This window comes from Gracilinanus agilis, chromosome 4 (assembly GCF_016433145.1).
Source record: "Gracilinanus agilis isolate LMUSP501 chromosome 4, AgileGrace, whole genome shotgun sequence".
Taxonomy (NCBI): Eukaryota; Metazoa; Chordata; class Mammalia; order Didelphimorphia; family Didelphidae; genus Gracilinanus; species Gracilinanus agilis.
Window position 1 is genome coordinate 353,740,221 of NC_058133.1, and position 18,444 is coordinate 353,758,664.

Here is an 18,444-nt window from a genome sequence, read left to right on the forward strand (position 1 = left end):
AAGTATGATTACTTTCATTTTACAGGTGAAAAAACTGAGGCTCAGAGAATTAAATACCTTGCTTAACTAGTGACATCCTTACTTCAAAGTGACTTACACAGCAATTGTGTCAGAATTGGTATTGGAGCTTACACTTGCATCATATAGAAAGGCCTCAATGACAGCTTGCCATGTAGTAGTAAATGTCTCCAGTGTCGCTCCCTTTAAGGGACTTGCAGAGACGCTAGAGAGCCTCAAAGTTCCTGTCTTCTCCTTCCCCCCTCTACGCTTTCATCGTCATCTCAAGAGAAGCCTCCGGGCTCGAGGTTCCTCTTCAGAAAGCATCCAGAGGAGAACCAATAAAGCAGAGTGCCTTGAATCTGCCACCATATGAGAAACAATTGAAGGAAATGGATATAGTTAGCGTTGAGAAGAAAACCTGTGGAGAGAGGAGGACATATGTTCAGGTATCTGAAGGGCTAGGTGGTAAGTGTTGGGCCCAGAGTCAGTCACCTTCTCTTCTGCTTGAGCTCTTCCTTCCATGCCCTCCTGCCTTTGCCAGGAATTTGTTCCACCCATCAAGGTCTCTTTTGACCTATGTCTTCCCTAGCCATTTGCTCCTCTCCTCACCGAGTTACCTACTCCACATCTGGCACAGTGTAGAGCTCAGAGTTTGAGGGTTCGAACAAATAGTCCTTTTTCTAAAATCATATTACAATATCTCCAGGTAGAAGCAGTTCTCAAGGCAATTAAAATGTAGTTCAGGAAAATGAACAAATACAAAATCCTGGTAAGGTAGTTAAAAGCAACCAGGAAGGAGGTTCCCAGGGGTCTCATGAGCTCCTTGCTAAAATCCTGTAAACTACATTTATACCCTTCTTGCCCAAAGAGTCCACAGCTGGGATCCAGATCAATACACCTTGGGGCAACATTAAGCCAAACTGTCCTAGATAAGCACAGCAGCTTCCTTGCTTACAACAGTCCAACTGGTATTGTGGGAGTCTGGGGGGACCACCGACACTTCCTGAGGTCCACCAATATTCTAGTCCATAATACCACTCTACTTCCACACATTTTCTATTTTAAAATTCTTCCCCTGACTCTTACAAACATCTTTCCTTGACTCTTATCTGCTCTCTTTCTAATCTCTACTTTAGTGAATTCACTCACTTCCACAATTTCAAGTGGTCCAGAAAGCATCCAAAGGACAACCAATGAAGTGCAGTGCCTTGAATCCACCACCATATGAGAAACAGTGAAAGGAAATGGAGATATTTAGCATTGAGAAGAAAATCTGTGGTGAATGGGAGAGGGATGGAGATGGAGCAATGGGCTAAGTGTTGGGCCCAGAGTCAGAGTCCTCTTCTTGAGACCAAATCTGGCTTACTGCCATTTGACCTTGGGTAAATCATTTAACCCTGTTTACCTTGGTTTCTCATCCAGAAGGAAAAGGCAGACCACTTCAGTATCTTTGCTAAGAAAACGTCAAATGGGTCACGAAGAGTCGGACACGACCAAAACAAGTGAACAATGAGGACGAGGGCTCCCAAACTCCCACTGGGATTTTCTTGCCTCTTGCACCTCTAGCCTCCTGTCACTCACCCAGTGTACAGTAGGAGTTTTCCAGTTCTGTCACAGTTCATGGTTTTGATGGTTTTGCCACATTAGACACACAACACATTTCCAAACATCAAGTATGCTTGGGATTGAACATTTTACAGAGATAATAAAAGTTAATGAGTAACCATGATCTATGATCTGACAAGACATCTGTTCTTTTCTTTCATAAATGATAAAATGCCCACCCTGACTTGTTGTGACACAGTGGGAGAGAACAGATATAATCCAATTAATCACTCTAAACTATAAGCTATATTCAGTTATAGTTTCTCAACAGGCTCTTCTTACATGGCTGTTAATACGCTGCAGGTGCTCTTCTAAAATTGTCTTTTTACTGTAATTATGACATCCTGCCTCAACCACACGGACAATTCCAAATCTTACTAAATTAATAAAATCATAAATAAGCCACATAAACATTTAGATTCCATCCTGCAGGGAAGGCACTCTCATTCACTTAGATCAGGACTTCCTAATCTAAGGTCGGGGAATAGATTTCAGGAGATGACGACTTGGATGGGAAAAGATTATTTTTACTAACCTCTAACTTCAATTATGAATTTGAAAAAGAAAACAAAATTATGCCAACAAGGGATACTTTGGTTCAACCAGACTTCCAAAGCAGCCATAAAACCTGTGCTAGAGCTTTTCCTGGTTCCCCTCAAGGATCTCCTCGGAGGGGTCCCACATCCCTCAGAGAAGTCTCTTGGACCGCAAGTTGCAGTGAAGATGCTGATCTCTACCTTCTCTCCCTGTTTGGGGGGGGGGGGGGAGGAGGAAATAGCCTCACTCAGGAGTTCGCTCCATCACTAAAAATGCCAAGTCCAGCCTCTATCTTTTATTTTATTTATTTATTTTGTTTTTACTTATATGTCTGCGAATTCTTTCTCCCTGACAGAAGGCGAACTGTTTGAAGTGAAGGCTTGCTTCCTATTATTTTTGGCTAGCGTATTCCCAATGGCACAGAGCAGGGACTTCTCTATCGCTGGCTGAATTCAAAGGAAGTATGATTTGGAGAGCAAGAACTATATACGGGTAGCCTCCTCAAGTAAGTCCTTGTACATCAAAATACTGAAAATTAAACTCAAGGAGTTCAGCCACAAAAGGGAGATGATGTGCCCTAACATGCGGTGGGAATGGAGGGAGGGAGGAAGGGGTTTGGGTCGGGGGATACAAGGGCATGTTTGTAGGGAGGGAAAGACTGAATATTAAGGGAGCCAGTGGGGAACTAGGGGAAGGACAGGATGCGTGCAGAGAGCAGTGCCTGGACAAGGACAACTCGCCCCATGTGACAAGAGAACCAGAGGGGCGAGGGAGGGCCAGTCTGGAGCTGCTGAGGCGCAGAACGGATGACGTGTCAGTGGAGGATACGGTATAGGGAGAGGAGGAATGACAACAGACTGGGATCAGGTAAAGGAATTTCATAGTTTGTGAACATGGAAGAGAGGGAAGAGGGGGACGAGTGGAGGCGCAGGGAAGGCAATGACCAAGTGAAGTGAGGATGCAGAGAGTATCAGGGCGTAGGCCGAAGCCCCCTTGGAGGAGAAGAGGAGCGAAGCAGGAGACAAACACTGTGAGCCAGAAACTGAGCTGGCTGAGGGAAGAAGAGGCGCTTCAGAGCACAAGTGGCGGGTGGGAAGGGAATCAAAGGAGAGGTTCCTGGAAGTGGGCAGCCGAGGAAAAGCCTGGAGCAGTGAGCGAGTGTGGGAAGAAGGCCAGGGCCTGTGTCAGAAGCTAAACAAGGAAAGCAACAACAAAGGAAAGGATGTCGGATGACAGAAGACTGGGAGAGGTCACAGGACTGCAAAGCTGAGCGTGAAGAACATAGGTAGGTATGACAAAGTATAAATGAAAGTGTGAGACATCCCCCGAGGGACCACTAGATGGTGCAGTACAGACTCCTCTTCCTGAGTAAATCTGATCTCAGACAAGTTCTAGCTGTGTGACCCTGGCCAAGTCACTGTATTGTTTGCCTCCATTTCCTCATCTGTAAAATGACTGGAGAAGGAAATAGCAAAGCGCCCCAATATCTTTGCCAAAAAAAAGGGAGTCATAGAGTCGGGCATGACTGAAAAACAACTCAAAAAGACATCATCAGAACTGTATTTCAAGATTTTAAAGGTGCTTAATTTAAATGCACACTTCTAGACTTGAAGAGAACTGTGGCTTGTAGTCCAAATAGAGTGCATGTCAGCCCTGCAAAGCCTTGCTGCAGAGAATTTCTGACAGTTGAAGGGTTTGGAATCTTGAGGAAAAGTCAGTTGATCCTGGGGACTCCTGGAGAGGAGCAGGGTCAATCTGAGCTCTTTCTTTGGATTGAAACCTGGCCTATATTCTGTAGCTTTTCTTTTAAAAATTGTTAGCTTAGTTATTTCCTTTGAATCTCCCTAACCTCCCTTACTCCCCATCTTCATTTTCCCTGCCTGAATTTCTGTGAGGGTTTTGAAAGGAGGGTAGTTCAGAATGTTAGTTTTAAACTTGATAGTTTTAAATAGTCAAATAGGGCTTACCCTTGTTATAAATTATCTATTGAATCATTGAATCCAACTTTCCTAACACCATTGATTACAAAACCACTTGAGAGCTGAGTTAAGACAGGTCCTTTCTCAGTTTCACGTTCCCACTTCCCTTCCCCACCTGAAGCTTTCTCTAGGTGGCTGCTAGTCAGTTTCGAGCCATTCTTGGCTAGCCCTAACCTTTATCTGTAGAACACGCACTTATTTGGACTACAGGCTCCATGGTGTGGAATGAGCATTCTATACACTAGAGCAGAGTATAATGTAGCTTCTTCTCCTCTTCCTGTCCACATCCTGTCCACATCCTTCCATAAATCTTTTCCTTGAGGAAATACACAATAAACCGAATTCCTTCCTCTATCTCCTTTAGTACAACATGGGTTTTCTCTTATTCTTTTTCCCAGGTATTTTTATTCTAGTATTTTATCATTTTCTAGAAACATTTAAAGAATACTGCAAAGGCAGTGTCAACAAATATTTCATTTCTCCACGGGTGGCAAAATTTGCATATAAAACATTCCTCTAACATTTGAAAGTTATTTTAAGTGTAAGCAATAGGACCTTATAAAGGGTAACAAAGCACTGGAATACTATTGTTACTAACTTCAGGAAGTAAAAAGATCTTAAGGACACTATATTATGTCTTTTGTTAAACCCTCCACAAGAAAGATTTTGTCACAATCCTCTTTAAATTTTTTTTTCTTGAAACGCATTAAATCTATTCATATGTGTTTTCTAAAAGCAAACAGGTGGATCTTTTTTAAAATGTAAAGGTTTATACGTTTTAATTTTGCAGTAAGTGGCAAAATAAACATACTGAGCATGTTAATTTAAAAGGATACTTTATGCAAAAATAAAAACACATTTTAAATGATATATGCCAGGCTATTTCATTCCACAGGCATGTCCTCAGAATTCGTAAATAAAACAAAACTGACTGTTTTGTTAAAAGAATGATAAAATATTACAGCTAAATTGTACCTCAAATACAATGGACAAATACAATAACCAGGTACAAGGAAAGATTTGAGAACACATGTATATAAATGCAAAAGAATGCATAAATGATATATACAGGTGGCAAATTTGCCAATTAAGACACAAATAATTAGTCCAATATAATGTAAACTTTAATATGTAAATCAGATGCCATTTCACCACCTATTTATCAATGACATTGGGTCTTAATGTTACATTATATATTAAAATATTAAAAAGCTTAAAAAACATCATTGCAATATAGATACAATGTGAGAAAATACATATTTGTGGCTTTATACACAATTAAATTTCAACTAATTTTATATATTTTTCCCTCAAAAAATAAATGGCACTTTTACATGCAACAAAATATACAAGTGTGGGAGAGTCTATATATGATACAAATTGAGAGCAAAAATGGAAAAAACAAACACACAAACAAAAAAACCACACCACCCTTTGAAGCCTAACAGTTAGATGGCAGAAGTGGAATGTAGAACAGGACTTAGACTTAACATATTTGGTGCAGATTAAGGCAACATGAATAAGGAAAGGAGCTATTTCAAATACAAAACTATATGCATGTATACTTATATACATGTATATAGCATACCAATACAAAACTATATACATGTATGTGTAAATACATGTAAATATATATATTTACAAATGAAATCTATTGCAATTTAAATTTTCTGTAATTATATCATAAACTTCAATAAACATACAATGAAAGAAAGGGGGGGAAAGGATCCTTTAGGCATTCTAAACATCAGCCCTGCCTCCAGGCTGAATTTAGGTTGCTTCTCTGTGATAGTTTCCTAAATGACTTCTGCCACTTGGAATCGTGCATCAGTAGTCAGATGAGTTTTCTAGACTTCATTATGCCATCGTGTAACCGTAGCTTCCACAGTGTAATGCCACAAGCAGCCTGTCCTTAAGGATTTCCTTACTTGGATATTCAGGTAACTTGAGCATGTTGATGCTTAAAAAGAAAAGAAAAAAAACACCCACACCTCTATTAAATATGAAATTTCAGATTGCTTTTTTCTGGCACTGAAAACAGTACTAGATAATTAACATGAAACTGTCCTTTCAAATTTGCATTCAAATGGGAAAACCCTGAAGATGTGGTATTTATGAAGGAAACAAAGCATCACTGCTGCATTGCAGCATGCTTTAGAATTCAGATGGATTGCAGGAGAATAAGTTCTTTCTGGTTTAAAATAAAAAGCAATAGAACTTAGTTTAAAGAATTTCTGCAAATTAACTGTCACGTGGTCTTTGGTGAGACAATGTACTCCATTTGATTACATAGCAGGGAGTCATTCATCCAACACTACTACCAACACAATGACAGTGAGATGCCCACATGTCAGAGATCAGAACTAAACCTGTGAATTCATTGTTAAAGGAAATTCCTTTTACTGATGCAAAGCAGCACCTTCTTTAAAACTTAAGATGTATCAGAGAGTTGCCTGGAGCTCTGAAAAGCAAAATTTGAACACAGGTCTCTTTCACTTGAAGGCTGGATCACTATTCTATGTTGCCCACCACCTCTCAATTCTTTCAAAAGCCTGAATAAAAAGTACATAATTCAGTGACTATATTTTCTTTTCAATGTTTTATCACAAATCACACCTCTGGTGTTTTAAAAAATTAATTAAAAAAACTATGTAATGAAAGTTGGCCCTTTTAACAGATAAGACTATTAATTTCACTGGTAGAGAAAGAACTGTTGATGTGAAAAATTCCCTCACTGATGCAGAATTGTACATATCTGAAACTTATAGTAATTATCCTGGGCACTTTAGCGGTTCAGTGACTGGCCAGGGTCACACAGCCAGTGTCAGAGGCAGGTCCTACACCCAGGTCTTCCAATCTCCAAGGATGGCTCTCAGTCCAGTGTATCTCACAATGAAACATTTGCATAATGGTAATTATTCACATTTATAGTGCTTTAAGTTGACAAAGCACTCAGGCTGTAAAACATACCATGTGCTTGAGGTTGGGAGCAGATTTGGAGTGTAGGGCACAGCAGCTATTGTAAAGTTTTGTAATCCACTTCCACCCATGATATTTGCAAAGCCTCCATGTGGGACCCTAGAACTAAAAAACAATGTTATTAAGCAGAAATCTTATCGGAAACTTTTCGAATCTGCTTTATACAATGTTTTTCATTATTACCCTCTATCTTTGCTTCCAGAAAAAGTGAGGAAGGCCTCCCACATGTCCTTGTGGTAGAATGATACAGAAAGGAATCACTAGCTAGGCAAGTCTGGCTAGGATGTGACTTGCATCAACAAATCAATCAATGTCATAAAGATCCCAAATCCTTTTTTTTCCTCTTTTTTTAAACTTTTATCTTTTGTCCTAGTATCAACACTAGGACAAAAGGGCAAGGGCTAGGCAAACAGGATTAAGTGACTTGCCCAGAGTCACATAACTAGGAAGTATCTAAGGATAGATTTGAACCCAGATCCTCCCCATTCCAGGACTGATGCTCTATCTGCTGTGCTACCTAGTTGTCCCCCATCTCCAAATCCTTTTGAGCATATTCCAGGTTATAGACACACCAAAATCTGAAGTTATTTTATCTTATTCCACTGTTCCTACCTGGCCAGAGGGGTGTTCCCTCTTATAGGAGTCATTAGGTAAACTGAAGGTCTTACTGAATACTTCCTTCTAAGTGTTTCCTATTGTGGTTTTCTACTCTAAGAGTCAGGTAATCAGTAGGATCTCTACCAAATAAAATGCTCTGCCTGTGGAAGAGGTATGGATGAAAGTTTACTATATATACAATATAAACTCTGGAAAGCACAAACAATTGATTCAATTCCATCTATATCAGTTTTTTGGTTTTTTTAAACTCACCAATATTTCCATTTTAAAAGTCCATGTTCAATTGTATAAAAATGCCCAGGGATATTATCAAAACACTTACATGACTTAGCCTCCCAAAACAGGGAAGTTGGAAAGGACAGACTCATTCTTTGAATGTTAATAGTGTTGCCTCAAAAACCAGGTTTGTATAGAAGGGGAATATCAAAGACCACTTAGGAACTATAAATAAAATGATCAACTAAGAGGAGTAATATATAATGACTCCAGGAAAATTAAAAATTCACCATACAGATGGGAAAGATCAAAATTTCTCAAGAGTACTTAAATTCAATGAATATAATACTCCTGTTTTTACCCTATTATCCTAGTTTAACTAAAACTAACAAAATATTACATTTTATAAACAACAATATTCCAATTCTTTAATCATGATTAATGAGGAATATTTGTTTTACTGGCTCCATTTAAGTAATTTTATGGTATGCAGCTGGAAATATTTAATTTTTAAAAGTTGTACTGGAGGCACACATTACCTAGAGTACAAAGATACTGACATTCAAATGCAACAACGATGTCTTTTGTGTTTGCAAAAGGTAGCAAAGTTATGGGATCAAAGGTGTGCCCAATCCTATGGAGAGCTGAGATAGAGTGAAGAGTTAAGTCACAGAAACTAAAAATTGACAAACATCGAAGACAGGGTATGCAAGAGAACATGAAAATGTACTGAAGACCCGAAGAAAAAAGGCAAGTGTCCAGTGGAGCAGGAAAGTCTATGAGTCTAACTGTAATAACTGCAACTGCACTGGTAGTGACATAAGGAAAAACCACTGAATGCTAGTTGCAAAGGGACAGTCTGGAAGTAGCAATGAGGACCAATGGACTCTCACATTGTTACTTTCCTATTTGTTTAGATATTCTCAATTTTAATTTTTATAATTTTGTTTGACACTCACCCTATCCATTGTCTTCCAATAGTCTTCTAGAAGAAAGGATTCATGCTATATAGGTTTGTGGTTGAAAAACATTTCAGCTTGGCAAAACCTATTAGAGACTGTACGCTGCTAGAGCAGTCGCAGACGCAGTCTTCACAACACCAGAATTCCCATAATAAGCATGAGACAATACATTAGAGTAAGTTTTTGTGGAGCACAAAATATATATAGTGTCTAAATGTAATAGACAAGCAGAAGGTAAATAGTTTCTTCTAAAATTCTTCATTAAAGGTTCTGGAAAGCAGATGATGAAACAAACTTCCTAAAGACCAAGAGATGAAGCACTACTAGGACAGAATGTCCTATCTATTATTAGATGTGAATTTGCCTGATTAATTCTTTTTCTTTGTTACAATGAAGGGTTCAATCTGGAAAAATATGGAAGACCATCCCTTTTCATCCCTTGACTGGAATATAAAGACAAACTATTTCATAAAATATTGGGTTTTTTTTTTTAATTAAAAAAATACTCTTTTCATTAAGAATCCTGAAAGGTGCACTATTTGCTCTTTACCCCAAAGAGATAAAAGGAAAAACAGAAAAGGTCCTGTACATTCAAAAATATTCATAATGGCTCTTTTCATCACAGTAAAGAATTGGAAATTGAAGGGATCCCCATCAATTAGGGAATGGTGGAACAAGTTGCAATATATGACTATGATGGAATACTGTATGCTATAAGAAATGATGAGGAGAATGGCTTCAGAGAAACCTGGAAGGCTTGTATGAACTGAAAAGTAAAGTGAGCAGAGCCAGTAACAGCAATACTGTGCACTGATCAACTGTGAATGACTTAGCCAATCTCAGTAACACGATGATACAAGACAATTCCAAAGGACTTACAATGGAAAATTCTATCCACCTCCAGAGAAAGAATTGATGAGAGTCTGAATGCAGAACCAGGCATACTTTTTTAAAACTTTATTTTTCTAGGAGTTTCTTTGTTTTGGTTTATGTTCTTTTTTGCAACATGACTAATATGGAAATATGTTTTACATCACTTTACAAAATAAATAGCTTCCACTCCAAATTGGATATAATTTCTGTTAACCCAAACCAACAACATAGCAACACTAAAAATATAAGTGAAACTGCTTATTTTTTGTTATGGGTTTTCCCAATATAAAATATGCTTGCTGGTAACCTTGTTCTGCACTGTTTATCTCTGTATATTACATTAAAATGATGGAAAAGAGTTAAGAATATCAGAAATTTAGAGTGCTTTATAACTACTACAATCATTTATGTAGTCTTCTATGTGCCACGCATTATACTTTACAAATACTATATCATTTGATCCTCACAACAATCCTGAAAAGTAGGTGCTATCATTGTCCCAATTTGATAGATGAGGAAACTGAGGCACAAAGTTCCAGGTCATATAGTTAGTAAGTGTCACATCTGAATCATTTCCTCCTAACTCTGAGCCTGAGCTCTATCCTTGAGGCAGTGTTGTTGCCCTACACAAACCAATTCTTCCCGAGTCATTACAACTTCAATATAAATAAAATTCTTTCCAAATCAAATATATAATTATAAAAATATTTCTTACCTGCCAGTAACAAACTGCAACAAAAGCACTCTCTCCTCTTGAGTTATGCTTTCTACAACTTCCCAGAACCACTAAGGGAAGAAAAGATATTTCATCCATATTTCATATAATAGAAAATATACAGGAAAAAGCATTTTATAATGTCCTATAATGTATATTATATGTATATACATATAATGTCCTAATACAGTATTTACATAAGAATATGAGAAATATTTTGTTATGATTAATCAGTGTAGGCTTTGATCTAATAGTTCTGAAAAGTTTATAGAATTAAAATGCAAAATTCAGTTTCATTACAGTCACTTAAAGAGATTTTACCTGAACAACTGGATCATCTCTTTCATAACCACTTGTGTATTCTGTATTTTTTATCCAATCACTCACATCAATTTCTGGCATACCAGAAAGCAGTAACTCCTGGTGGGAGGATAAAAAAAAAAATCTGATAATCTTGAGGGGGGGGAAAGGATATTAATATTTAAATAATAGACTTTAAGAAACACATTGTATATAAAATTGATTTTCTTTCCTTAATTGTTTGTAGAAGATTAACAAACAATGCAACTCTTGAATTTGGACAAAATTTATACACGTCAAAAATTTCACAGGCTGCTTGCTTTACATTGTATTTTCACAAAAACATAGAGACCATATGTGTTTGTGACATTTTGAATAACATTTGAATACTGGATTATAATTTTGTTTCCTTCATATTTTCATTATAGATTATTTGCTAAAAACTTAAGAGAACCCTGAAAATAACAGAAAACTGTTCTAAAAATGAAGATGACAGAAAACCTAAATAGGCTTCTAGTTGGGCCAATCAAAGGGGTCATCAGATACCAACCCTCTGGGGGGAAAAGGTATCTAGTGAATATAAAGAAAAACTGAATTTCTCTGAATGCTTGGTAGTTCTTTTTTATTTATCAGCATCTAAAGAAGTAAGAATCATAGGGTTATAGCTTTAAGATTAGATATTTAGATATAGAGAGATTTCAGAGATCATCTTAAATACAATTCTCTCATTTTATAGATAAGTAGTCTGAGGTACAGAGGGATTAAAGTAACCTGAAGAAGGTAACATAACTTATTATTCATAACTTATGTAGGGATTTCAAGCCAGATTCTCTAACTCCAATTTGAGTATTCTTTCCAAAGATACTGAAAAATGTTCCTGTATCTGTGCAATCACACGTGCCCATTCAAAATTGTTCCTCATACATGTATTTACAAGTCAGTTTGGACTTTTACAGAAAAACTAAATTTGTGATATTTGAGAATTCCATATAGGGATATATTTTATATTAACTCTTCTTAACTATTTCATTCTTCTTACTTGTTTTTTCTTTTAATGAAAACTAAGTGGCAGATTCTCCAGTTTAAGTCAGTATTATGAAGTTCAGTGAGTACTGTGTTTACAGATTTGATTGTCCTAGAATAATAGTATCTATTTCACAAAAATATAGTCCTCTCGTATATTCCAGAAGAGAGAGGAAAACTGGTCTCTCTTCTTTCATGAAAAGATATGAACAGCTTTAAAATTCAGGCCTTTTCCCTTAATATATCCAAATTCCAAAACTGAGTTATCAAATGGAATCTTGGTTCTTATTTCAAACATATTGTCTATCTTTATTTATTTGCTGACCATTGAACAAGTTCATCTGCTTCAATAGCTTGATGAGTCACACGGGATTAAGGAGGTTAAGGGAAAGAACTGATGCTATGGTGATTTTTTTGGTGTGATAAGAAAGCTACTGAATTTGAAGCTGTCACCAGAAACCTGTACAAGGGCATTATTAACTCTGTTGAAATTTCTCTTTTGGTTGCTGATGCTATATGCGGTTGTGATGCCAGATGTGATTTAGACCTGCTTTGAGTTCTGTGGAAGCAGACCTCCCTGCTTCTTATTTTAGAAATAGTAAGAAACCATTTGAAAATTACCTTAGTCTGAAGACGATGAGCTAAACTAAAAGAGAGAAGAAATCTCATCTTTCTTTGACTATCAGTTCCAAAATAATGTCCTGCTCTCCCCTCTCAGATCAGTGCAGGAAGGAGTCCTCTCTTGAATTAATTTCAGAGGTGACTGGACAAAGGCAAGAGGCCCTAAACTGACGTACCTAAGAAGAGCAACCTCTTTCTCCAGGCACTGAAGAGATTACAGTAATAACCCACCTTAAAGACAAATCTATTTCAGCTGTGTCAAACTCACCTATGACCCAGAAACAACTAATTTTGCAGAGGGATCTCTGAGGGCCCCCCATAATGACTTTGTTTTAAAGTACAATTTTATCTATGTTTTGTTGGGTTTTTTATTTATTTTATTAAATATTTCCTAATTATATTTTAACTTGGTATTGATTGCCCTCCTAAATGATGCAGGCAGCATCAGGGCAATGTGTTTTGACACCTTTGGTCTACTGGATTACTACAGTGCATAGAAGTTCAAGCAGTACTGACCAAATGAAAAGGAGACTCCTTGAACAGTGTTCAAAGAATTAAATGGTTTTGGGAAACTGAGTTTCAAAGGTATGCTGAAAGTTAAGTGACTATTTTTGTTTAATGAAGCAAACTGCTACTGAACTGTTACCTAAATTCTAGATGCTTTACCTTGGCTATCAAATGTATTTGTTAAAAAATACTACTAAATTGGGACTTTAAAATCACTTGAATTAGAGAGATATCTGAAAGTATGAGGAAACACGTAAGTTTGGACATTTTTAAACTGAAAAAAAAATGCTTAGATTAAGAATAATCTAAATTAATGAAAATAATTTCAGGAAGACATGTATGTACCTATATTACAGAGGATATTTTTCTTCAACAGAAAGTATCTTGTTTTCTATAATATTAATTCATTCTAAAAAAATTGATCTCTTAAAAACTTACTGTAAAAGCCTGATTGTATAAGAGAATGGTTTATTTTATGTATACAAAATAGAATATATAAATTAATAAGGTGACAAGAGAAAGTACACTTGTGGAAATGATGCAATGGGGAATACCTGGGCATGGTACCTAAACTCACAGAGTTTATAATCTACATACCTTGGGAAAAAAGGAAAGAAAATGTTGAGGCAGAATCACATAAGAAGGAACCTCAGAGGCCAAAAAGTCAAACATACTTCTATGTCTCAGCTGACAAGTGGGGCAAGCCCATTCCATTTTTTTTTTTTTAAACCCTTGTACTTCGGTGTATTGTCTCATAGGTGGAAGGTTGGTAAGGGTGGGCAATGGGGGTCAAGTGACTTGCCCAGGGTCACACAGCTGGGAAGTAGCTGAGGCCGGGTTTGAACCTAGGACCTCCTATCTCTAGGCCTGGCTCTCAATCCACTGAGCTACCCAGCTGCCCCCAGCCCATTCCATTTTTGGACAGCTCTAAGTGTTATGAAGACTTTCTTTCCATCAAGGTCTAGTTCTGCCAAATTAGGCCAAACAGAACCCAACTTCTCTAGATTAAATGTCTCCAGTTTCTTCAATTGATCCCCATATGGTTAAAAGCTTTCATCACCCTAGCTCCATGTTGGTGAATCTATGGCACACGTGCTGAAGCCTGGTGGAGGGGGCTGCTCCACTGCCCCTCTCCACACATGCCTGAGGACATGCCTCACTTCCCTTGCCCCTCTACCCAGCAGCGTTACCCCAATCGGAGCACTTTCTCCCTCCTATCTAGGGTAACGGGGAAGCTCATATGCAGCATGAGGGTTGCAGTTTGGGCATTCAGTCTCTAAAAGGTTTACCATCACTGCCCTAGTTATTCTCTAGATACCTCTTTAAAAGCTTATTAACACCTTTCCTAAAATGTGGGACCCCAAAATTAATCATAATACTCTAGTCTAGACCAAAACAGAATGCAAGGTAACCTTCATCTCCCTAGGCTTGGGTACACTATTTTATTTGATGCAACCTAATATTGAATTACCTTTCTTAGTAGCTCTACCATTATGTGGATTAATATTAAGCCTGCAAGTCACTAAAACTCCTAGGCAAATCTTAAATTGTTGTGTAGCCAAAGTGCCTCTATCTTGTTATAAAGTTGAGTTTTTAATCCGGGGTGATTTTATGTTTATGTCTATTTAATTTCACCATTTCAATTTTATAATCTATCAGTTCTTAAAAGGAAGGATCTAATCATTATAAGTTTCTAAATGCAAAATATACCCTAACCTTCTTAAATGATTAGGAGGGAGAAACTAAAACAAACAACAAAAACCTCTTATAATTGCTAAATTCATTGATTAACTAAATGTTCATACTCCAACTTAAATTGTGCCATGCAAATACAATGTGTTAAAAATGCTGCTCAAAAGTCCAAATCTAATTTCTGAATAATCACATTAAACCAGAAGTTGTCTTGTCAATAATTAAAAGCCTAAGTACTTCTACTTACAAGTTCATATTCATCAAAAAGTTGTATAAGGGAAGGTGGAATGAACATGTGGAAGCCCTGTAAGAAAGCATTGATCTGAGGCTGAATGGCTCTTGTCATTCGGAGCTCAGTAACAAGCTGGACATATTCTGCCTGTAATTTAAAATGCAACAAAGAATTTAAAGTCTTAATGTGGTTTAAAAAAAAAAAGAAAAAAGAATTAACAATATAAAACATATTTCCTTATTTCAAAAGGTAAAACCTGCCCCCATTTGGTATAAATTCACATAAATTTATTACAGTTTCTATTATTCAACACAATTTACAAAGTAAAGGATATAACAAAAGACCTCAGCTAAGCATAAGCTAATCTTCCTGTTACTCAAAAGAAGTCTTTTAAAAAAAAAATAATGATTCATCATAAAATGGAAACATATTGAAAAATATATGTTGTGGTGATACAAATGATTATCAAATTAAATTCTGGCATCAGCAAGAATAAAAACATATGAAAACTACTGAAAAAATGTTGCTTTATCTATCAACTTTGTATTTTCTAAGCAAAAATTTGATTCACTAAATTTTGAATTTCACAGCAATTATTTTTTGAATAAGAGAATGCATATTCCCTGGGCCCCACCAAGAAAAGAAAGTACCTACTTAGCCAAACAGCATTTATTACTTTTTTTGAAAGCATAGAACAGTTAATGTTCTGTTTTAAGAGAAATATCACACATCCTAAGTCAGCAAGTTACATCTAGCTGCTTACTGACTATGGTTTTTCTAAAACACTTAGAATTGAGGGTGCCTGAAAGTCATCAATATACTCCCAATACTGTAAATGGGCTACTTATTCCCCCTGGTGCAGAAATGGAACAGTTTGTCCCTTCACAGGGAAATATATCAGATGTCAGCTACCACCTGTGCTATTCCCTCAATAACAAACTACATCTAAACATCAAAGTTTATTCAAGTCCAGTCTCTATCAGGGAGACTCATTTGCTACAAGTTATTTACTGATACTTTCCGGGCAGAGAAGAAACGAAAATGAAAATAATCCCACTGAGACTGTCCTGAAAAGTTTTATTCTTCAACCTGACTTGCCATAAAAAGAATTTATTTCCATATAGCTCTACTTATATCTAAGATAAGTTGCACTATCAGTTCAAATTAATACCTTTGGGTTTTTTTACACATTCTGAAGTATTAAGTCTTTTTTTTTTTAATTCTTTTTTTTTACCCAAGAACTCTTTCTGTGTGCTTAATTTCTGCTTATTTCTTAATATTCAATATTTATATTGCCTCACTCTCATTGAACCTACATATCCAATCATTTGCCAAACTTTTTCCTTTCTATTTCCACAAAATCTTTCCCTATACCTTTCCATTCACACAACACCCTAGTTCAAGTCCTGATTGCCTCTCTTACCTCTCACCTGGAACACTGTAATAGTTTCCTAATTGTATTCCCTGCCTCAAGTCTATCCCTTCTCTAATCCTTTCTCCACCCAGATGCTAAAGTGTAATTTTCCTCAGGCTTCAGGTCTGATCACATAACTCCTCTTCCCACTCCAAATAAATTCTAGTGACTTCTGATTATTTCTAGAATCAAATATAAACTATTTGGCATTTAAAGCTCTTCACAACCTGACCTATTCTATCTTTCCAGACTTTTTATGTATTCTCCTCTGTGGAATCCAGAAACACTGACACTCCCTTGTGTCACAGTGTCACATATATGGCATTCCATTTCTGTGCCTTCCAATTTGCTGTCTGTCGTCCCAATCCTGAATTATTATCCCTTCATCACTATATCTTGAATTTTCTGTTGTCTTTTGATTCTCCTTAAGTGTCAAGTTTTATATGAAGTTTTTCCAGATCACCCAACTACAAGCACTCCCTCCCATAACTATCCTGTATTCATTTTCATTCATTTTATTCACAATCATATTATATATTCATCCATAATCATATTCACTCAATTCATATTACATGAATAGTTCTGTGCATACATTTTGTCTCTTCCATAAGAATGTAAGGTTCTTGAGGGGAAAGCTGGCATGTACAAACATTTCTCAAATACTTATTAAGTAATTGTCAAAAAAAAAAAAAAAAGAGCCCCACGTGTAGTGTAATGCAAGGATGCAACAGAAGCTTTTACTCCAATATACCACCTCATTCATCCCTTCCCTACACTCAGCTATTCCCTTCATTCCTCTTCCTATCACCTCATCACCTTTATCCCTCCTTTTAACCAAGATTTACCTCACTTCTATATAACAGTAGGCATGGGCCTATAGACCCTCCTGCTGGGAAATGTGAGATTAGTGAATTCCTTCAGCTCCAGAGCTGGAAGCTGCAGTAGGGTTAAAGTCAGTCAGGTGTCCACTGCCAACAGGATGCTTAAGGAAGGGCAAAGGGACCCAGATTGGAAAAAAAAAAAAAAAGAATTAAAACTTCGGTGCTATTCAGTAATAGGACTGAGTCCAGAAGTGGCTGCTATACTTCTAGCCTAGGCTATATGGGGAGACCTAGCATAAAAAATAAAACAAAAAACCCTTAAGTGTGAAATAATGAAAAATACTAATATGTTTGGAATTTAGTATACTTACAAGAATGCACTCATTTATTTGCTGCTAAAATTATCTTCAAAGATGATAATGATATTTGGGGAATGACAAACTATTCTCTCCCGCAGTGTGCATATCCTTTCATTTCTTCCATCCACCCAGTGACTATCTTGCTTTTGTCAAATAATTCTGGATTATGATACCAAGTACTTTTAAAATTAAAATGAATTGTAAGAAGTGATATTTTTGTTATAATATTATAAAAAGTTGTCTTTCAGATAAAGGTTAGAGAAAAAAAAAATAAAGACTACAAGTAAAAAATAGCTAAAAATTATCAAAAACTCCATAATCAGAATTACTTGCCAAAGATATATCTTTCAGACAATGGTTAAGTTTATCCTGACAGTGTCTTGTATTTACATTAAATGAAAAACACTACAGTCCTCTATTTTTTGTCATTTCTCTACATTTAGACAGACATACAACCAAAGACCCTTGCAACTCACTTATTTATGAGACCAACATTTATTAAGTGCCTACAATGGAAAGAAGCAGTGCCAGTTACTTGGGAAGAAACAAAGATTATAAAAAACATAGTCTCTCATAGATTCATCAGTCTAGTTGCAGTTTTATAGAAAGTAAAATCATGCACACAAGGATATATACTGTAGCAGAAATAATACTGAACAGAATTTGAAACTGAAAATAGCACAGCAGTCAGAAAACCCCAGTTTCATCTGTCAATACCATTTCTTAAAAAAAGCTGTGTGACCATCTTATTTTTAAAACCAAAGATTAGATTGATAGTCAACCAACTAATGAATCTACCAGTTCTAACAGCCTATGACTGTATATTAGAATCGTTAGCACATTAAAACTTCCTAGCGACTTATTTTGAGAAATAAGTTGAAATATTTGATTATCTATTTTGAGGGTATACATTAATGTTATACTTACAAAGCTCAAACATTCCTTACTAATATGCATCAACTCAACTGAGATGCATCAAAGCAATGGATTA

At 36.5% G+C, this 18,444-nt stretch overlaps 1 protein-coding gene across 4 annotated transcripts in view; it reads right to left on the bottom strand.

Moving 5' to 3' along the window:
* Positions 1-5,846: 5,846 nt before the first annotated feature.
* The window catches only part of HACE1 (HECT domain and ankyrin repeat containing E3 ubiquitin protein ligase 1), a 101,678-nt gene continuing 89,080 nt past the window's right edge, over positions 5,847-18,444 (bottom strand). For all 4 annotated transcript variants that reach the window (XM_044674280.1, XM_044674279.1, XM_044674278.1 and 1 more), the window contains 5 exons: positions 14,875-15,006; positions 10,806-10,904; positions 10,485-10,555; positions 7,092-7,205; positions 5,847-6,081 (listed from right to left, as the gene is read on the bottom strand). In XM_044674280.1, coding sequence (XP_044530215.1) covers positions 5,979-6,081; positions 7,092-7,205; positions 10,485-10,555; positions 10,806-10,904; positions 14,875-15,006 — 519 coding nt within the window. In that variant the 3' untranslated portion in view covers positions 5,847-5,978. The remainder of the gene's footprint in view (positions 6,082-7,091; positions 7,206-10,484; positions 10,556-10,805; positions 10,905-14,874; positions 15,007-18,444) is intronic.